Source organism: Leptodactylus fuscus, chromosome 8 (assembly GCF_031893055.1).
Source record: "Leptodactylus fuscus isolate aLepFus1 chromosome 8, aLepFus1.hap2, whole genome shotgun sequence".
NCBI lineage: Eukaryota > Metazoa > Chordata > Amphibia > Anura > Leptodactylidae > Leptodactylus > Leptodactylus fuscus.
The window spans coordinates 67,260,237-67,283,696 of record NC_134272.1 but is presented as its reverse complement, the minus strand read 5'-3'; the positions used below and the strand labels follow the sequence as shown (position 1 = coordinate 67,283,696).

At 41.7% G+C, this 23,460-nt stretch overlaps 1 protein-coding gene across 1 annotated transcript in view; it reads right to left on the bottom strand.

Moving 5' to 3' along the window:
• Nucleotides 1-22,597, bottom strand: part of PDE11A (phosphodiesterase 11A) — a 336,929-nt gene extending 314,332 nt beyond the window's left edge. Inside the window, exon 1 of the mRNA XM_075284005.1 lies at nucleotides 21,438-22,597. Coding sequence (XP_075140106.1) covers nucleotides 21,438-22,214 — 777 coding nt within the window. The 5' untranslated portion in view covers nucleotides 22,215-22,597. The remainder of the gene's footprint in view (nucleotides 1-21,437) is intronic.
• Between the last annotated feature and the right edge of the window lie 863 nt (nucleotides 22,598-23,460).

Genomic DNA, 23,460 nt, shown 5'->3' with positions numbered 1-23,460 from the left:
TTTGTCCCTGTTCAAACTTGTTTTTCTTGGTTTATTATTTAATGCCCCCTTCCACATTGTTTTTTTTTTTTTTGGATTTTGGGCGTTTACCCTGTTGCTTATATCTTATATATAAGCATTTGTAAAATCTTACTAAAAATTACAGTTTAAAAAAAAAAACTTTTTGGCATTAAACTATGACTTTTTTAATAATAGGTACTATTAAATTTTATATACACTGACATTTTATTTTACAATTCATAATAAAATCTAACCTGAGATGTAACTGAACTGTCTGATAGGGAAATCCAAGTCTATGTGATGTGTGCGCGACTTGCTGGTGAACACGTCAAGGATCATTCGAGAACACGGAGGAGACATTTAAATGATCCTATGAAAAGAGAACATAGATGTGCCTAGACAGGAATATAAACCAGGCTTCTATGCCTGTATTGCTAACTAGACCATCTTGTGAGTACATCGACCCTTTGCAGATCAGTATTCTGCTATAAACTATGTACTGCAATGTATATTCCTCCACAGCAGCCACATTTTGCAAAGAATAGCTCCCTCCTATTATAGAAATATAACCGTAGTACATTACAGCTACTAGGTAACAAAGGGAGACCCAATCACAAGATATATCTTTAGTTGTCACATACCTGTGAAGGTCACTAGAGCCATCAGATGTGTCTACATTATAGTGATAACAATAAGAATTCTGGATTACGTATTAATGCTTGAAGAGCTTGAAGGGCTCTAAAACTTATATGCCAGGGATAAAGGCGCACCAGGAGAAAAATTCACTGTCTGTGTCATCATTGCATGCTCAGTGCTTAGCTATCTGGGGCATGATACAGTGAGAATGGACATGAATACGGAGTGATATTGTCTATCACCTTTGCTGTGACCTGATAACAGAGTGCAAAGATCTTCTTTTAGATGGATGCATATGAGTATATGGCAGTACAGGAGAATCCACTTAGGTAAATGGTAAATTTTGTAAGCTTTGCAAAAAAAAAAAACAATCCAAATAAAGCAACTCAATGAATTTGTGTAAATTTAAAGCCGCAAAATTAGATCCAATTGCAATGCAATAAAAATCTTTTCAGAGCCCAGAGTATAATAACTGGAGACCCAAGGGGAGGACACAAATATAAAAAACAATGTTACTTACCTCTCTCTGGCTCCAGCGCACTCCTTGCAGATGTCAGCCTTCTTCAATGATGGAAGAGACGTCACTTGAGCCGGGGCTTGCGTCAAGACGTATAAGGACGCAAGCCCAGCCCAAGTGACATCTTGGTCGTCACCTAGTAGGCCTGAAGCCTGCCGGAGCCCAGGAGAGGTAACTAACAGTGTGTTTTATGTTCCCTCAACTCCCCTGGGCCTCTGATAATTATACTCGGGGAGTATGAAAAGACCCTCCAAGTACTATGATAGTGTTTGTGGAGTTCACGGGCCCGTGGCCTTACTTACCAATCCCGGCTCCTGATCACAGTCACCTCTGCAGAAGGGGAAGCGCCTGCGTTCGTGAGCAGGAGCCAAGATCGGTAAGTAAATAGGGCCCGTTACCTACATATCATCCCGGGTCCTATGGCAGCCGCTGCTACCTCGATAGTTACGCCCCCGGTCCACCCATACAATATACTAGAATATATTGTAAAAATCCATTCACTTATAATACACACTACCTCCGGCAGCATCAACATATAACAGAAATGTACTACAACCACTACTACTACTACTTCAATAGGCTCACAGTTGTCATAGTAACCAACTCCGAAGGGCAGCTATCTGAAGCAATATAACGAAACCCATTGCAATCGACTAAGGCATCCAAGGCATCTGAAAACTAACCATGATTAGATATGCCATGTTGAAAGTCCCATAGGATGGCGGATCTCGAGGATGGGTTAAAACCAGAATATTTGTCTACACTGATGACAATTCTTCATCTTAAACCAGTTGATAATAAATATCCAAAACTCTCCATTGTACCTCAAGAGTATAATAGTATTTGTCGCTATGTTATTCCACAATGTTGTCCGTGGTAGTTTTTATAGATGACCAGCATTATTGTTATTCCACCAGAGGATTTGTAGGAAATGACCTTTTCTCTTGGTCTATCACTTACCACTGAACGGTCCATAGCTCTCCTCTTGTACAGCCTGAGGTCTGCTTTGTGAATTAGACTCCTTAAAATTGAATGGCTCAGGAAAATATATCCAGTTCCCACTGTCTCGGTTTTGACTACATATACCTGAGCAGTAGCGTTGCGATTGTTATATACATAGTTGTAACATTGCACCTTTATTCAGCCATATTGTAATTGATTTGAAAAATTCCAAATGATTTACGGCTTTAAGAGATTCTTAAAAGTCATTGGAATTCTATTAGGCTTCCGAGCCATGGCATCTGACTTACATAATGGTTCCCTATTGTGGGCAGCACCTTACAATTATTGAGTTTGTCTCTGGTTTTTGTTCTAGACACAGTTTTTGGCTATTCTTCCTGGTTTTCATCCAAGTACTGAGCATTGCTGGTTTATTCACAGTTCCATGGTGCTTGGCTTTGTTCTTGGGCTCAGCAATCACTGCCGACTGTCCAACAAAGCCTAAGCACATATAATTTATTTTCCCCATGACGCCATCTTGGCCACTGTTCATATGGACTCTCTTTTAGGTTCGCTTCCATGTGTTTTAGTGATACTGTTCCTGATCAACAACTTATTTTATTGTGAAAACTTCAAAGACTAAGACCAGTGGGTGGCACAAAACCAATTTTATATAGGGGCTCATTGAGGCTACTATTGGAGGAGCTCACCATGTACCTATAAAGAACATCTGTACATTCATATTAATTTGTTTCATAAACATTGTTATCATTGTCCATATTGGTACTAAGAACTAACCCATAAAACCAGGTGGCAAGAAACTGGTTCCAAAGTTACCGTATATACTCGAGTATAAGCCGACCCGAATATAAGCCGAAGCCCCTAATTTTACCACAAAAAACTGTGAAAACTTATTGACTCGAGTATAAGCCGAGGGGGGGAAATGCAGCAGCTACTGGAAAATTTCAAAAATTAAAATGGTCGGAGTTTTTGGGTGCAGTAGATGCTGGGGAAGGGGAGGGGGTGTTTTGGTTGTCTGTCTGCCACTTCCCTGAGCTTGAGGACTGTTTTTTCTTCCCCCACTTGGAATTCAGTTTGGCTGAATATAGGGTATCTGAAGTGCTCCTATTAACCCCTTCCTGACGGAAGAGGAGCACTGCAGATACACTATATTCAGTAGACCGGGCACTGTCAGACACAGGATACCTAATGTGTATGTGTATCACAGTCATTTTCTACTTTTGTATGCATTCTAGGGAAAGGAGTGATTTAGAACTCTTATTTTTTTTATTTTTTTTATCTTCTTTTTTTTTTTTTTGTTTGTTTGCACTATTTTATGGGAGATTCTATACATTGATACTATAGCTGGCCATAGACCCCCCCCCCCCCCCCTAAAAAAAAAAATATATATATTTTTTTTTTTGCTGACTCGAGTATAAGCCGAGGGGGGCTTTTTCAGCACAAAAACTGGGCTGAAAAATTCGGCTTATACTCGAGTATATACGGTACTTTCAAAAAAAGCTTGTCTTCTGGACCTTTGGGGACAATGTCCAAATGACACGTTGGAAGCCACTTACTTCAAGATGCAACATGAATTACAGAAGTCATGTAAAGTATAAAATCTTTCAGCTACATTAGGCACTGACTTCTTGTTTGGATGTACAAAGAGTCCTCAGTCATGGATCCGTTACAGTATAAGAACCTTAGCTTATGCTTCTGCCATCTCCACGTGAACTCCCGTGATTGCACTCAATGCCGCTGACCAGCTTCATCTGTTTCTTCACCCACCTAGGTGAGTGGTTTTCGGGTTTTCTAGTTCCACTGTAACTTGGGGTGCGCTGTGCATGTGACGTTCTCTGGTCAGCTACGTTTCTGGGTCTCAGAATTTACCAGTCCATCTGCACCATCAGGAGCTGTGGCAAAGACCTCTGGGGCCTGGTTCTATTGGAGGGCGTTGGATGCTCAGTGCCTTTTTGCCTCGGTGTGCAGGGGAGTCTGGTTACCCAAGACTAACTGTCCGTTATATACCGTATTTGGTTCCTAAGAACTAACCAATCAACTTATGTGGTCACAACTCATGACATGAGACACTGCACCGATCAACTGTTCTGGTCTCCACTGAAAGCCATGGTGGATACCTAAGCGGAGGCAGTAGTCTGTACTGCAACACTTCCAGAACCAGAGGTAACCTAAAACTGCTGATCAGAGTGGGGTCACAAATCTAATAGTCTATTCTTTTCTATTTTATTCTATTCTATTCTATCCTATGGGCAAGTTTATAAACATCAAAATTAGCCTCTGGACCAGAAAATACTTTTAATATTCAGATAGCTCACTGTTAGAGTATAAATATGTCCTTACAAAACAGAAAAGACATTCTGAAGGTAGATCAATACTGCACACATACCATTACTCAAGTGCTATAGTAACATTCATCATGTATTGCCACAATGTTCTGCAGCACAAGTTTCGAAGTAAAAAAACAACCTAAATCTAAATACGTAAACCTCTTTTTGCTTGTTTTCTTGGCCTTATTCTGCCATTTCAATCTATTCCTGGGAATGTTAATCAAGGCTCAGTACAAAGAGAAGGAACGATATTAAAAATAGGCATTGTGCGACTCAAAGCAATGAAAAACTGCAGAACCAAAGCAAAGAGCATGTTTAGTCTCATTATGAGTAATCTGGAGTTATGAAAGATGCTTAACAAGTAATCCCCTATAAAAAATCTTACCCTAAAAATCAAGAAGACAAGATTCAGACTTCTAGACCTCTGAACAGATCATCGAAAAATAAGCATTGTATTGTGGCTATATATCTAACATATATGTTACAGCAGTAGATACAAACAGAAACCCTAAAGAGAGTCTGTCATCAGGGTGAAGCATAATAAACCAGCAACACAGTTAGATAGGTCAGGCTCACTTGACTGTAAAAATGTGTGCCTCCATTGCCCAGATATTCATTTGTTTCACAATACGTAAATGAGCCGTCTGGAGCACCAAGGGTGACTCTGTTGCTCTAAACTGATACACTCCACATTGCTCTCCTATCTTCTTTGAGTGAGAGTGTTCTCACATTACCACCAGTGTATTACAGCAAACAAATAGAGAAAACCCCAAATCATGACACTATAGCAGATCTAGAAACACTGGGCTGCAAATACATGTTATAATGCAGCTAAATACACCTAGCAAAGAAATAGAAAGATCAGGAAATCAAGAAATCTGTGTGAAGCCATCTTTGGTGCTCCAAATTGCTTATTTACATATTGTGAAATAAATTATTATCTCAGCAACAAAGTCGTGAATTTAGAGAGCCTGGCCTATATATACATGTTTCTGATTTAATATGCTTCACCCTGGTCATAGACTGCCTTTAAAGTGGTTATCTACTTTCAAAAAATTGAAGTCCTATCCTGAAGCTAGGCCATCCATTTCAGATTGGTGGGGCTCTACTGTCAGGGACCCCACAGATCATGCTGTTTTTACTCCTTTGTACCTCCATGCATTGTTGACATGCTGCTAGCTCCCGCGCTCACTTACCAATTGTGAGTTAGACTAGGTTTACAAAAGAAACCTGCAAGTAGAAATAGAGACATTTTTCTTTAATAAGCTATATTATTACTTTTTTTTATGTTTGCTTGAACTATTGGGTTATGCAATGTTTGTTGAGTAAGTACAGTGGTTATTTAATTTTGGCAGGCTTAGCTAAATATAAATGGGTGTTCCCAAATATTACCCTGGTATGGTGCCGAATCAGCACTTCCATAAATACACTGTCAGTCATGGAAACGTTTTTGGTTTGTTTTTGGTTCACGATGTTCCCCATTGAAACCAATGGGCTCAATTATAGGATGATACCCTGGCTAGGTCACGTCAATCAATGTTTTCCCCTAGCTGGTGTATCCATTGCTGAAATAGCACTGTTTTTGTCAATATACAAATTAACTCTGATGGTTAGCCCTTACCTCTTTGGAGCAATGACAACACCCATGTTGCTCCAAAAGATCATTTGCATATTGACAAAAACAGCTATATCTTCACAATGCAAGCTATATAAAGATATATCTAACATTATATCCAAGTGCTAAGTACAGTATTAATACGGACTGTGGGGAAGGTAGCTTGGTATCAGCAATGGTGCGTACCCAACCAGTCAGAGACAGGGACTCAAAAACTGTAGCTGACAGATTTATTTAGAAAAAAAAAAAAACAGCAAAATAAATAAACCTTCACGTCAGGCACAAAAGGAGCAAAATAAATACAGCCTTAACTTCAGGCAAAAATTTGAAACAAAACCCTGCTCGTCTGAGCACTCACTAGACAAGAAGCACTAACTGTACGTGTGGCTTACTACTAGCCATATGAATCAACAAAAATCCCAGTACAGTCTTACCAGACTTAGGGCTAGTAAACACAGAGTTTTTTGGCAGCAGATTTTGAAGCGGAATCCACCTCAAAATCATCCTGCTAAAATGGCTCCCATTGACTTCAATGGGAGCCGCTCGCTTCTTTTTTCCAGTAGCTACTAGAGGAAAAAAGAAGCAAGGTGACTTATCTTGCAACGGATTCTGCAGCTAACTCAGCCAGATCAACACTGTACGGATTGTAGGGTTATAGGTTGGACTTGATGGACTGATGTCTTTATCCAACCTCATCTACTACGTAACTATGTAGCTGTGGCGTCCACTGCGCGAGACTCCCTCCCAATTAGGCCCATTCATTCGGGCCTAATCCAGAGCGGAATACTGCGATGGGATGCCGGTGCACTGCATTGGCATTCCGTCTCAGCTAACCACGTGGTATGTTCACAAGCGGAATCCATTTTCCACCGTGTGAACATACCCTTACAGCGTCAGGACAGACCCACGCACTTCCTCTCGCTCTCAGGAACTGCCCTGAAGTGCAGGTTCTGCAGTCTTTTATGGCCCATTATCAAGCCCAGGGCCCACACTGGGGGCTGAGGCCTACTCAAGACCTGCCCTGGACCACACATAGGTAAGAAACCTGGGGGAGATATACTGGGACTCCAGCACTCTGCCTGTCAGCTTCTCAAAGGACATATAAAGAAGAAGCGAAACAACCAAGATCCCACAATCTAGTATGATTTGCCATCGAAATGCCTAATGTAGGCATCATGTTCCTTCCAGAATGTTCTTACCCCGTCTTCATTCCTTTTTTCGCATTATGCTGATGATCAAACAGATCCTTAAATGACAAATCACACACCTGCATCACCATTAGCCACAGTGACAAAATCATCCCGTGCCTTTCTATTAATTTTTAAAGTGCTGTATTATGCGCTCTTAACAATGATCTGAAAGGAACATCTGTCGCCTGTCCTCGCACATCGCTCGCGGCCTCGTTAAGCCTGTTTGTTTTAAACTTGTTGGGTCTTCTCTTGTTTAAATACTACGCCAGCTACGTCGAGCTCGCAGGTAGCAGATGAGCGCGGCAGGCAAGTCAACAACCTTAATGCTTTAATCAAAACAAGCATACAACAATCTTCTCAAATGGCAATCAATCACAAGAAGCTTTTGTCTTGCGAGGCTGTTGACTGTGAAGCGCTATGCTTATCAAGTCATTCATAGCTCTTATCCTGCCTGGCGTGCACAATACAAGCCAATCTTCACCCATAATGTGGAACCGTTTATGTTACTAAAGTGGAAGAAAACCACTTAGAATTCTTACGATTCGATTCCTAAAAAAAATGGTGCACTTGAGTATTGTTTACGAGAATAAACTGGCATCTATTACAGGTGAAGTCTTCTTCACTTACGTAGCGGGATCGTACTCACATGCTGATACTTACACACTAATCATAGGAAGGAAATTATATGGGACAATGCATAAAATTGTAGGATAAAAAAAAAAATTGCTAGATTGGGTCAGAAACCTGGGGCTCTCTAGTCAACTCTGACAAGGACTTACAGCCAAGGCACGGTGTAGTTTCATAACAAATGGAGAGTGATAGGTTGGAGACCACTGACCGGTCCATTTAGACAGACCTATTACCCAGTACTTTAATGAGCCCCAATTTTACCCATCCCCGTGCGTCATACTGTTCAGTGTTTACCAAGGCCTGAGATCTGACTTTGCCCTGTTTCAGATCTTTAGTTTCATACACCTAATATACTGTAAGTCTGTGGGTGTCTGTACACCAAATGTTTGACTACCTTCGATTTCTCCACACTCATGCATATGCTTGTTTTTTTCAATAGGGAGAGTAGAGTAAGGCACTTCAGACATCTCTGGTGGCAGCTTCTTGTTTTGAAGGAACAATCATGTGTGATCCTTTCTTCCCTTATCTTCTTCCAGGAAACGCAGGAAGACACTCGCTGCACAAAAGAAAGTTGACCAGTCCCAGCAAAATAAGATTTGACCGTTTTTTCTCTTTTTGTGCATGGGGTGGTCTTAACAAATCTTGGTTTGGCTCTTCATTGGCGTTGGGTTCATCCACCCTCTGTATACTTTAACATGCGCTGCACTTCGACATATCCCACAAGCACAGTGGTTTGGCTTACTTCACCCACAGTTATTTCTTTGGTTAATCCGGCCATACACTTTATATGAACCCCATCACTACCCCCATTAAATTATAACAGTCCCAATACATTATAATAGCCCCATAAAGTGTCCCGTTACATTATAATGCCCCCCTTCAGTGTCTCCTTACATTATAAAGACTCTTAAGAGTTTCCCGATATATTACAAGGGCCCCCATCAATGTCTCCATAAATTATAATGGATCTTAAAAGTGTCAGCATACAGTACAATGGCCCCCTCAGATAGTCCCTCCATAACAGGGGAGAGTTATGGGTATGTTCACACTGAAGAATTTGGAACTGATTTAGAGGTAGATTCTACCTCAAAATCAGTTCCACCTTCCACCAGAAATCTGCCTGCCAGAAGATTTTTACAGCTTGTAGAAAAATGAAGAATCCTGTTTGTTCTTCTGGTAGAATCTGCCTGAAACTCCCTTTGGAATTAATGGGGGGCAGACATTGGAGCTGTTTGTGATGCAGATTTTAGAGCCAATTTTCAAAATCAGCTTCCAAAATCTGGTTCAATTCATGAATCAGAAATTTGCAGCCTGACAAATTCAGCTTCAAATTCCTCTGTGTGGGCAGCACGGTGGCCTTGCAGCGCTGGAGTCCTAGGTTCAAATCCTGCAAAAGGACAACATCTGCAAGGAGTTTGTATGTTCTCCCCATGTTTGCGTGGTTTCCTCCCATGCTCCAAAGACATACTGATAGGGGGAAAAAAATAAATTCCTCAGCCCTACTATTTCATTAATTACTAGAGATGAGCGAGTAGTACTCGATCGAGTAGGTATTCGATCAAATACTACGGTATTCGAAATACTCATACTCAATCGAGTACCACTCGCTATTCGAATGTAAAAGTTTGATGCAGAACCAGCATTGATTGGCCGAATGCTATACAGTCGGCCAATCAACGCTGGTTCTTCTCCTACCTTTAGAAATCTTCTCCGTGCAGCGTCCCCGCGGCGTCTCCCGGCTCTTCATTCACTCTGCCAGGCATCGGGCCTGGGCAGAGCCGACTGCGCATGTCCGCTTGTAGTACGGGCATGCGCAGTCGGCTCTGCCCAGGCCCGATGCCTGGCAGAGTGAATGAAGAGCCGGAAGACGCCGTGGGGACGCTGCACGGAGAAGACTTCTCGGAGGATCCAGTCTGACCCTCACTCGTGGACTTGGTAAGTAATAATTTGATCGAACGTTGCCTACCCCTGAAACGAGCATTCCCCCCCCCCCATAGACTATAATAGGGTTCGATATTCGATTCGAGTAGTCGAATATTGAGGGGCTACTCGAAACGAATATCGAACCTCGGACATTTTATTGTTCGCTCATCTCTATTAATTACCCCACTGCCCTTGGCCTGGCTATGACCTGAAGAAGGAAGGAATGGGATGGGTTGGTGAGTATTGGACTAATACTTACCAAGGTCACTGAAAGACGTCTTATTGAGACAACTCCTTTAACCGCATGGGAAGCATACCAATAAATCTCACCAGCCACAATACAGAAGTGTACTGCCATCCTGGTAGAGATGTTTATTTCACCTGTGCCGTCCATGTAGTATCGTCATATGACTCCAAGCCAATAATACTTTATTGCCATGTTTTGCGAACCACAATGTTGAGCAATACAACTCTAGGCAGCGGTAATAAGGGGCACATACTTTCACTGCACTGCTTGATCCCATGTAATTTTCAGAACTTAATCCATGTGAATAGCTGTTTTATTATGAAAGATTCACTAATATTACACAAGAGTTTATTTCTCCAGGCTGTTAGAAACTATAAAGGTTTATTGATATGTTACTATCTGACTGTGTCCTCAGTTAGCCAAAGGAAATGCTACTACATATTTCAGACAACAGCCAATGTGCAGGGATTGACATATTTACCCAGAAATAATAATTTTTAATTACATTTTAGGGGAAGAAGAGAAAACATCCCTCAGGCGTTTCTTAAACTCTGGAATGAACTGCATTAAATCTATTGTGGAGAGCTAAGTAAGCGAGAACTACAGAACACGCCATTGTAGTCATAACCATGTGTTTCATCCCGCAGCAAACAAGAGAGATGTCATTCTATCTAATCATAATGAGAAAATGCTTTGTTACTATGTATATATCTCGGCTAAACTTAGCAGCAGTAAAATCACTGTTGTGTTCTGGAATCCTGCTGATACATTGTAGCAAAGTGCACCGGTGTGAACATTCAGTCTCTGACTATAACTAGGAATGTTTCCATGGGCCAATGCTGAAGAAATATTTTAAAGAGGACTTTTCACCACCTCCACTAAGTCCAGATTCACATCTGCATTCGGTATTCCGTTCAGGGTGTCTGCTTGGGGACCCAACAAATGGAATACCAAAAACATTAAAAAGTGGTGAGCAATGAAACCACACAGACCCCATAGACTATAATGAGTCCATGTGTTTTCCGCACGAATCATGTGGAGAGAAAAGTGTTGCAAGAAGTACTTTTCTCTACACATGATTTGAGCAGACATGATGTGGAAGGAACACAGACCTCATAATAGTCTATAGGGTCTGTGTGGTTTCATTGCTCACCACTTTTTAATGCGTTTGTATTCCGTTCGGGGGGGGTCACCAAGCAGACTCCCTGAACGGAATACCGAATGCAGATGTGAACCAGGCCTTAGTCTTGTTACTAGCATCTGTTAATAAGCGTTGCTTCACTGATTTCAGCACAGTTGGAATTTTCTCTCTAGCCCCCCACCATTCCGGAGCAACAAGCATAGTTAATTTTGGTGCCTGATTTGCTATTTAACCTCTGTAATGTCAGAAGGGCGGTGTCAGGCAGGGGGTGTAATACAGATCTCCAATCAGAGGCAGCCAGTGTCAGAGCTCAGAATCACACCCCTTATCTGCTCCTGCCTGACACTGCCCTCCTGAGACTAAAGAGTATATTAGGCACCAAAACTAACAGCATCGATTGCTCAAGAATGATGTGGGCTAGAGAAAAAATTTCAACTGTGCCGGTATTAATTGATGAAAAGAGTTGGATTTTTTGGAGGTAGGAAAGGTGCTTTTTAAAGAGGCGTTCTCATTGCTTGGATATGTCATCATTTTATGATTTGTGGGGGTATGCAAAGTACAGCACTCAACTATCTCGACAGTTCCCATTGAAATGAACAAAGCGGCGGTATGTATTTCTGACCTGCTGCTCAATTAATACAAAACACACCAGTTCTCAGGATTGGGGGGGAAAGGGCAGAGGTTATGGCCCCATCGATTAGCAAGTTACTCCCTACCCTGTAGACTTGCTATGACTGGAATATCCCTTCACAAAGAAGTTATCTCTTCACCTTACCCTCTCTTACATAAAAGCAAGTAGCAGTAGGTGTACAAGCATAGGTTTGGAAGGGTCCTTGCATTACATTATACTACTAAATTCTGGTGGAATATTATGTATTGGAAACTAATCTGACCTCTTCAGGGTCTTCGTTGCAGACCTCCATTACAATTTCCAGAAATATGTAGCGTTGAACCCCATTATAAGAAAATAGGGTCTATCAGGTACCATTGGTGTCCTTTCTGTGACAGATCCTGCCCTTTGACATTGTATATTTATGTTCCTTTGATAAAACAGTAATCTGAAAATTATGATGCATACAGTATGTATACCCAGTCTAGGATTTGCAGAACATTTCAGGTCACGAGCTGGTGAGGCGGAGGTCCCCACTATTGTCAGCTTAGGCACAAAGCAGGAACTCTAAAGGAATGAAGGACCTTTGATGACATCACCACCAAGAGTCTACAGGTCCCTGACCTAGGAGCAGTTCAGCTGGAGGCATCATAGACCGGTACTGGAGGAATCAGCTAGTTATGGGGGCACTGACAGTGTAGGAGATGTAGAATTGGGGAATAATTTGCTGCAAGTTTGGAAGGTTTAATTTGGGGTTTCCAATGGGCTAGAGGTGGTAAGGGTAAGACTACACCTGCTATTAGGAGCGGGAAACGTTTGGGGGCAATTCTGCTACCAGTAATGCTGTATTATGGTATTTAGCCTTTCCGATTAGGTATCTTGTTCGGCACAGCAGGAGAGGTATTTGCCACTTCTTGCAATGTGGTATTTGGTGTAGCTATGGGTATTATATACGCTTTGCCGTGGCACTTGTTTGGCACTCCATAGTAATATATCTTTGATGGCAAGGCCCCAGCATCACAATCGATTGACTGGTGACACCCAAGTCCAAAAAGTTTGAGAAGCCCTGGAACAATATGGAAACGGCTATCAGATCTACATGTCCTCAAATGCTAAAATAAATAGAAGGAATCCATAAAAATCCATTAAAAAATCAGAGTCTATTCTTCCGTCACTGCTAGATAAATATAATAAATGAGATTGTCCCGGAGAGATTTACTGGCTGTGACTGTTTCACCTTTAACTAATACATGATGCACGGAAACTTTCAGCGCTATTTCTTGTTTGATGACAATAATCCCAGATTATTTTACAAATTTCATGAGGATTTCTTATTATCTGACTACATGAATTTTTAAATCCATAAAAACAAAATAAATATGTAATAATTCTAAATAAAATCTGCAATTTCACAAAGGCACAAAATAAATAATCACTTAGTTCTAGAAATACAGGAATATTCTGAATGGTTGGCCAATTAGCGGCCTCGGATGCCTAAGGAAGAGACCCCAGGACATCGCAGGTAGTGACGTTACATACCCTTCGCTGAGGTCACTGATTTGCCCCGGAAGACAACAATGGACTACGAGGACTGGACCGTGCTGGAAGGCACCAGAGTACCTGGGAAAGGTATGATTTTGTTTTTTTGTCACACGCCCAGTTGATTTAAAAAAAATGTTTTTGCCTGGACAATCCCTTTAAGTGACCAATAGCTTAAATGACTATTACAATCTTTGATCCATCTGGACACATTTTGTAAGAGGTATGAGATCCTTCAACAATGCCCCATCCTATGGTAGGCATTTTAAAATCCTGGCTTCTTCTCAGGAGACAGAGGTGACAGGAGTACTAGTGAAACATTCCGGCCATTAAGGAAGCACTCAAGCAAAAACTGTTTGCCTTTATAGTGACATGGGTCTGCTAATTCACATGATGCCTTCCAGATAGAATGAGAATGGAATCTCATCACATTGTAATCGATCTGCACTGAATCGTACCTAAGGGCAGCAAGTGATAAAAGGGTTAGAGTCACGGTGAGTTCTTACATGATGCAGCTTCAGTCTGTGTCCCCTACCTCCTGCATGTGTTAGTGTTAGGAGTATAGTCTATACCTACCATCTGGGGTTCTGGAGAACATCACTGTGCGGTCGGAGTTGGTTCAGCCCAGGAGGTGCCGTATTTATCATTTTGATCAGTGTATCTACCGTATTTTTCGGACTATAAGACGCAGGTTTTAGAGGAGAAAAATAGGGAAAAAAAAATTTCAGGCAAAAAATGGTAAAATATTTTATATATGGGAGTTGTAGTTTTGGAACAGCTGCAAGGCCACATTGACAGGTGACCCTGCAGCTGTACGGGGATGTATAGGGCGTGGTTTTTTTTGTGGGGCCAGGTGTACTTTTTAGTTATACCATTTTGGGAAATGTTTATTGCTTAGATCACCTTTTATTTAATTCAGAGGCAAAACAGAGAGAAAAACCCGGCAGTTTAGCACTTTTGATTTTGACGTTCACTGTACATAAAAATATTAGTAGACCGGGCATTTTCAGACACAGGGATACCTAACATGTATGTTTCACAGTAATGTTATACTTTTATATGTATTCTAGGGTAAGGAGGTGAACTTTTATTTATTTTATTTTTTATTATATTTTTTTAAGTGTTTTTTTTTTTTGTTTTTTTTTTTTACTATTTTATTATCCCCCGCCTAGGGGGCTTGAACCTGCAATCATTTGATTGCAAGTCCCATAGACGGCAATACAAGTGTATTGCCGTCTATGGGAGATTCTATACATTACTATCGCGAAGGGTCATAGACCAGCCGCGATAGTAATATATATCTATGACAAGCCTCGGAGCCTTCATTAGGCTCCCGGCTGTCATCGGAACAGGTCGGCTCCTGCGGCCTCGCCGTGCAGGAGCCGGCCTGCATCACTAAAGGTATGGGGCCAGTGGGGGGGGCTAACTGACTGCCGGGACCTGTGGAGGAGGAGTGGGTTTGCAGCATGGCCGCGCTACTGCCACCGCTGGTTTTCTTCAGCAGCAGGAGCGTGGCAATCTGCAGGCCCCGGCAGCTAAGACAGTCCCCGGCATCTGCTGTAATAGACCGGCGGATGCCGGGGAGTGTCTTAGCTGCCGGGGCCTGCAGATTGTCACACTCCTGCCGCTGAAGAAAACCAGCGGTGGCAGTAGCGCGGCAATCTGCAGGCCCCGGCAGCTAAGACACTCCCCGGCATCCGCCGGTCTATTACAGCAGATGCCGGGGACTGTCTTAGCTGCCGGGGCCTGCAGATTGCCGCGCTACTGCCGCTGAAGAAAACCATCGGTGGCAGTAGCGCGGCCATGCTGCAAACCCACTCCTCCACCCACATTCAGACTATAAGACGCACCCTCATTTTCCTCCGAAATTTGGGGGGAAAAAAGTGCGTCTTATAGTCTGAAAAATACGGTAGTACTGGTTCTCACTATTGCCTTAGAACTGTATCAGTTATCCTAACAGTTAGGCTTCTCCCTGTCATCTCTTGCAAGCAGGAGGAAAGAGCAGTGTAAAACTGCATCCTATTATATTCCTGCCCTGATGGTTGCTTAGATAGGGCAGGAATGATATCCTCAGCAGTACTCTATACATTGAAAGGACACTGAGGAACAAGGAGTTTAGAGCTTTGATATGAGGGCCAGGAAGACTTTAATAAATGTTGATGTCATTTTGAAGTTCACAGGAAGTCACCCAGTGAAGACTGATATCCTGTACAGAGGAGAGCAAGCTCTGGACTGGTGGTCCAGGATAAAAATATAGGATAGGTCATCAATATCAGATTAGTGGTGGTCTGACACCTGACACTCAAGTTCTAAGCAGCTGATATACAGAGAATGGAGCAGGAAGCAGACAGCCCTGTTCTCTGTGCAGTGGCCAGACTCGGTACTACAGATCACCTCCTAATGCATAAGCAAATGGACCCCATTATAGATTTTGAACTGGGGTTCAGAAGCTTCAAGTTTTGCCTCTTGCACTGAGGATCGGACCGCGACAAATCCGATATGATAAGTCTTCAAGATTTTCAGCCTGGATAATCCATTTAATACCACAACGTATAGTTACGCTCATGTTATGCTTCATTCTGTAACTGGTTAATTCGTTATAATAAAACGTTATAAACCATATTGACTTTTATATCTATTGCCAGTCTTAATGGTAAGATCACTTTAAGTCACGGGGGAATGACTGTTTGGGTCACATTGCCTTGACTTTATAAAAATCATCCTGTTTATTCATGTACGGGGGAGCTGTATAATATGAAATAAAAAGTCTGATTCTGCCAAAAGCAGTAGGTGGATTTGTACAGAAGCCAAGAACGCCTGGTATCTCGATCTAGAGGGAATCCTGGGTTTAAGAAGAAGTAAAATAATAGAAAGATATAGGATGCCTTAAAATGTCACCCATGACACCACTACAGCTGTGACTTCTATGTGCTTAAAAAGGTGCATTTTATAGAGTTGTCATAGGGGAGATTTAACAAAATGTGTAATAAAAATCTAATTTTTTGCACCAAAAATGCTTTTCCAAAGATAGATGTTGTATAGGGGAACGTGTGCAAATAATGGCTGAAATATACGCCTGTCACTAACTGGTGTAGAGTCCAGCTCTTGGTGGATGGGCCACATGGGATGCCCACCATTACTAATAGCTGTGGATGTCGGAATAATTTTGGCACATCTGATACTAATATGGAATAGCTTATAATCATCAAAACAAACGCCCATCTTAATAAATCCCCCCCCCCCCCAATAACTGAGGTGTAAAGTGTCTGTCCCATCTTCTTCCTGTGTTGGTGCTCTCGGAAATGTAAAGGATGGACCTAGGTTACATTGTTATGGTGAATTTAGAACTGATTTGGGGCCTCAAAAGCAGCTTAGGGCCGGGGCCACATGTAGCAGGAACACAGCGATTTTGCCCCCGAGTCCTAACACAATCAGGGGCACCGCTGCAACCAACTGAAGGGGTACGACATGACAAAAGGAGTTATGGTCATTAGGGCTATGGCTACATGGTGACATTTGCCGTGCGACGTAAAATCACATTAAAGTCGCCAAAAAAATCCAAAGCTTCATTTGTATGGTGTCGCATGAGACACAACAGTGAGACAAAAATCCAACCTTGTCCAACTTTCTGTCACAGGTCAACGTCATATGCGACACATGCTCTCATAGACATCAACTGTATCACCTGTGACAGCGACTCGTGCATGACTACAACTGCTACCTTTACAATCTTAGCTGAAATTTTGCATACTATCCTTTTTTAACATTTTTAATACTTTTTTAAAAAAAAATTCTGTGTATTTGTGCTTGTGTAGACAGTTTATTACAATCCTAAAGTTTATGTATATTTTTGATAAACAAGCAATCACTGATGCAGCCATGTTGCAGAGACATCGCTACAAAGCTGCATTGTTCAACATCGCTACAAAATTGCATTGTACGACATCGCTACAAAATTGCATTGCACGACATTACTGCAAAATTGCATTGTACGACCGCTACAAAATTGCATTGTACGACATCGCTACAAAATTGCATTGTACGACATCGTTGCAAAATTGCATTGCACGACATTGCTGCAAAATTGCATTGCACAACATTGCTGCAAAATAGCATTGTACAACCGCTACAAAATTGCATTGTATGACATCGCTACAAAATTGTATTGCATTGCTTTAAAGTCATGAAACACAATTTTAATGTGATTCTTAATTGCACAAATGATATCGCCACGTGGCCCTAACCTGAAAGGGAACATCTTTACACTCCAGAAAGTGAAAACCAGTTTCATTCATCTGCATGGGGTTGTATTGGCAGCAAATGCACGTTCAATTCTGATGAATGGGACATTCTCAGAAAATTCTGCAAAATATGAATCTACCCTTAAAAAAGAACACTCAGAATTTTCTATATAGTAAAGTTAAACAGAGAAGATTATTGCCAGTTCTAATTTTTCTGAATGAATTTTTTTTTTTTTTGGCAGCAAACACGTGTACTTCTGCAACCCCATTTACATGAATGGGACTGTCACACGAATTTCTACAAAAACTTGGTCATCTGTCCATATACCCTAAGAGAAGAAGTAGCCCTGACTCCTGGAATGTGATATTTCGCTGTTATGTTCTCTTGTAATATAGTAGATGTTTCACTGCTGCAGTGTTTTTTAATAATATATGATGTTACTGAGCATCACATACAATATAAAACCTATGCAGAAGGTTTACACGTATATATAGCGGCGTGATATGGCAATATACATGAGCACCAACAAGGTGTCATGTATATTGCCATATTATGGATTTGGATGAGACAGGCCCACAATATGGCGGCCATAGATGGTACTGGCCCATATTATTCCGCTGGGTGACTTTATATGGAGACATTTAGAAATACATAAGAATCATATGGTACACCATATTTCAGAAGTATAGAGGGTTATACAGTCGCATTACACATCAGTGCACGGGGTGCCTTCTGGTTCCCCCCACCCAAAAAAAAAACTATCAAAGACATAAGCAATTTTTGCAATTTTCGCTCTCTTTCTTACTTGCAGGAAGATTTGCAGCTTTCCTAGCATTGCATGCTTCAATAAATGGTCTGCAGACGGTGCAAATACTTTCTGGCTACACTGCAAGTCACGAAGCACATGACACCTCTACACTATGTAAGTGGTGAAGCAGCACCCAAGAACACCGGGTCAGTGAATTGGTAATGAGACTTCTTATCAGCTCAGCAAGCTTAGCCAACAGCAGCATCAACAGAATGATAAAACTGCAATCTGACTTAAAGGGCAATGATCCCGAAAATAAAGGAAAATCACTGGCTAGTATAAAGCCTTGACATGACCCTCAATGCAAAATATTCTGCTAAGTATGGTGGTCAATATTGCTTTTACAGGGGTCCTACATATTCAGCAATATAGGAACAGGAGATAGATTTCTACTTGTCTATACAAGTTAACCATTCAGCACACTGGGAGAGCTGAATTACAATCATTACATGGAAGGAATAACAACTATATTGGTTGAAATTCAGCTTTCCCAGAATCAGATGTGGGGATTTATATTCACTGGTGAATGTTCTTACTGGTAAATACCCTTTATTGTGGTGTCAGGGGTTAAACTGCTAGGGGAGCAGTCATAGGGGCATCTAAGGGGCTCATTTCTATTCAGACATAAGGTCAGTTATGGATAACTATGGGGGCTAAAGAAAATAGGATCAGTCTCATTCTTTTTATCCCCACTCTGCATTATGCCTGTTATTTTCTATTTCTCTTTTATGCCATCACTGCATTATATGTGTGCTGTGATATCATGTGTATTATATCTGTACTGTGACATCACTGTGTGTATTATCCCTGTACTGTGACATCACTGTGTGTATTATCTCTGTACTGTGACATCACTGTGTGTATTATCCCTGTACTGTGACATCACTGTGTGTATTATCTCTGTACTGTGACACCACTGTGTGTATTATCCTGTACTGTGACATCATTGTGTGTATTATCCCTGTACTGTGACATCACTGTGTGTATTATCCCTGTACTGTGACATCACTGTGTGTATTATCCTGTACTGTGACATCACTGTGTGTATTATCCCTGTACTGTGACATCATTGTGTGTATTATCCCTGTACTGTGACATCACTGTGTGTATTATCCCTGTACTGTGACATCACTGTGTGTATTATCCCTGTACTGTGACATCACTGTGTATTATCTCTGTACTGTGACATCACTGTGTGTATTATCTCTGTACTGTGACATCACTGTGTGTATTATCCCTGTACTGTGACATCACTGTGTGTATTGTAGAGGGAAGGACCAGCTTTTGCGGAGGACAGGCGGAGAATCAGCGCTCACCAAATTTTTTGATAAATGGAAGACAACTTTATTAGGCACCACGCGTTCCGGGCTAGCAGCCCTTTTTCAAGTGCAATATCAATCCCGTCACTATGGACAGAAGGCTGTGTGTATTATCCCTGTGTGTATTATCCCTGTACTGTGACATCAGTGTATATTATCCCTGCACTGTGACATCACTGTGTGTATTATCACTGTCCTGTGTTATTACTATGGTGCATTTTCTCTCTGTTTTAGGAAGAAACACAATAGCTGCTTGTTACACCTCTGCACAGGGGTGTAAGTAAAGGCTCACAATCCCTGGCTGGGCCCCTTGCACCACTTTTGACAACCATCAGCTCCCTCCCATGTGTCGATCCATGTACATCATTTACATTTCCTTTTCCTTCTCTATCTGGACCCACATGTCTGTGTACATAGGCATCCCATCATTCCAATCAGTGATCTTCCCCCATACAGTAACCGTGTCTGTCTAGTGCCACAGACTCCCCCATAGAATCCATTTTTTCCTTTCTGACAGTGAAAGTCTGTGTATCATCTTATCTTCCTCTCAGTGCATTAGAGGGCAGTGGTAATAAATGTACTGACTGCCAACCATCAAAGGAAATCAAAATGGAGGTCAAAGAAGTTTACTCAGCATGATGGACGTGAGTTGTGGGCCCCTTCGGCATATGGGCCTCATAGCAGTTGTGATCACTATTGCGACTAATATGTGGTCTTATATATGCAATGCGGAACTGCCAGTACAAAATACAGTGCTTTTTATTTTTACAGTGTAAAGGGGTTGTCTTAGATTTTATAAAAATTCCAGGAAATTATACAAAATAGCAAAGCAATTAATAGTTATCCCGCAACTCCAGCGCCACCACTGTGGTGGTCCCTGCCGGTCATATACATCACTGCAGACATGACGTATATGCAAGCATGACCTCTGAGGTCAGCAATAGGATGCAGTGGTCACGTGAATAATATTTGTAACGGGACATCGGCAGGACTAGAGGGGACCACTGGATGGGTAGCACTGGGGATTTACCTGGTGTGAACCGATTATTTTGTTATTTTACACCATTTTCTAAAATCTCCGGTCACCCCTTTAACAAATATAATATAGATCGAGGCAAAACAATAAAAGATGAAGAAAATAACGGCAAACAAATAATGCAAAGTAATATACTACAAAGATAAGATCTTCTGATAGCATGGAGTGTGAAACCAGGCCATATCTCGGAGGATGGAATGGAATCAGTTCATCTTAATGTAGTGTTGTGTAATTTTGTGAGCCCTGATATTTCCCAGTACACCAGGGCAACCATTGGGGTTAAATTGTGAAGTGATCTTCCCTGTAACTCAGATAAGTGGCGTGCATACACATTAATATTATGTCAGACAGATACATAGACTCTATTATTTCAGTATATTGCTGGACCAATGAAACATGAAGATCAACATCTTAGCAAGTAAGAACCAGCTGTTATAGGAGAACAATAGTGGGGATCCAAAGTTGTCAAATTGTCAACCAGAGACGGAATATGTTTGTGTATACCACCGATTTACCATGAAATGCTACTAGTGACTGACTACAAGGGTTTAGGAGTCATCAGATGTCATTGGAGTCCAGTATGAGGACAGTCAAGAAGTGTATAAGATCAAACATCTCATTTAGTGAGATTCCTACACAGTCCAACATATGATGTCCACCCCACCCCACCGGCATCAGGTGAGAAATATTAACCTACCTGGTAAGCATCTGGGATATTGACTGTTTCTCCATGCTCCGCAACATAACCAATGATACCTTTTCCCCAGGGTACCTGCACTTCATTGGAATTGTCCGTGCTGCAGGAAGGCAATAGAGTGGTACCTGCATGAACATCAAAGAATTTTGACACCAAACTCTTCTTGTTGGCTGAACCTTCCACCAAAAAGAGGGAACATCTGTCAGCATCCACCATGATGCACACAAAGATCAAGATCTTGTAGCAAAGACTGGTGAGGTTAAGCTCATTAGATATGTCCTTCACCAATTCCAGGAAGAACTCCCTTTCATTGTGCTCCTTCAGGTAGTACTTATAGTCAATGGCAGTGGATGGGTATTGGGGGATGTTGACCCTGGATTCCAACAGTGCACTGAGGATGTGAGCAGTGGTGGGTGGTAAGGAGCTGGCCTTCCTGAGCAAGGCTCTTCTCCTCATACTGGTCAAGGGTTCCTGGGCTCTGGAGTTGACATGTTCATCGTAGGTCCTGTTGACATTAATGGCCTTGGATCGCGCAAAACTTTTCCTCAGCTCCTTCTGAGATGCTCTCCTCTGCAAGCCATCTCCTCTGTTACCCCAACACTCCCTACTCTTGTCATCAGTGCTAGAATTAGAAGATGTTTTGGACATCTGGTTCCTCTTCAGCCACTTCTCCACCATGTAGTGCTTCCCTTTCCTGATGAGATAATCCTCAAAAAGATCTGGATGGCTGTCCAAGAAACTTTCCACTTTGGAGAAGTCCAACTCTGGCTCTGACATCTCGGCAATGTCACCTCCTTTGGTCGAACCAAATTTCAAAAAGGTAGACTTCAAGTTTGCAGAAGCATGCTGTGAGGAATGTCTGAGGTCACAATGCACCTGCTACTTCCCAGTCAATCCCCTGCACAGTCTTCCTGGGGATTCCCTAACTTAATGCAATGGTTACAATGTTATATAACTAATATTTCCAGTTGTCCTTTCCAGGCATCATCTTGCATAGTGCATGTGCTATCATAAAGCTTTGTGCAATAGCAGGCTATAATCCTAGGAATCCAGACGTGTTCTCCTTGTGCTTTGCAAAAGATGTACTGAAGCAGCAGATTGCTCCTGTAGGTGTCACCCAGCAGCCATGGAACCTCCCAGTGATGCAAATAGCTCCGGGTGGAGCGTGTGTGCAGGAAAAGGTTAACGTTAACCCTTGTACTGCTGCCTCCTTCTGCCTGTGCAGAGTGAATACTTGCAGAACATAAGGCATACAAGCAGCTGGAACGTAAGCGCTCCCCCTAGTGGTAGCTTATATGAACTACAGATTGGGCACTGCTAAGATTGGAACCTTGTTCTTGTTGGAAGTATCATAGGATTTGTATATTGATTTTACTTACAAATATTTGTAAAGGTGTATCAAAATAACACAAGTTTGTTTTTTGTGTTTTACCATGATTTTCTAGTATCTTCTTCAGGCATCATCTTACATAATACTTCTGCTATCATAAAGCTTTGTGCAGTTTTGCAAAAGATGTACTGAAGCTGCAGATTTCAGTTACAACAAAGGGATTGTATACAGATTATAGTTGCAAATATTTAGTTACAATGTGAAAGTGTATATTGATGATATAAATTGTAAATTGACATAAACATTGTGTCTCTTGTCTTTTTGTGATTTTCATGGTCTTCTGATCTATACTGATTGGATTTGCTGGTTTAGTTTGCTAAGCTTATTACCATTGCCTCTACTAACATGTATTATATTTTAGGTCTGGTTCACATCTACATTTGGTATTCTGTTTGGGGAGTCCGCTTGGAGACCCCCAAACGGAATACCAAACGTATTGACAAGCGGTGAGTTTATGAAAGCACACGGACCCCATAGATTATAATTTCCTCTCTACTACTTTTCTTTCTGCATGAATCAGACACCGTGCAGAAAACACACGGACCCCATTATAGTCTATCGGGTCCATGTGCTTTCATTGCTCACCGCTTGTCAATCCGTTCGGTATTCCGTTGGGGGGGGGGGGGGTATTAT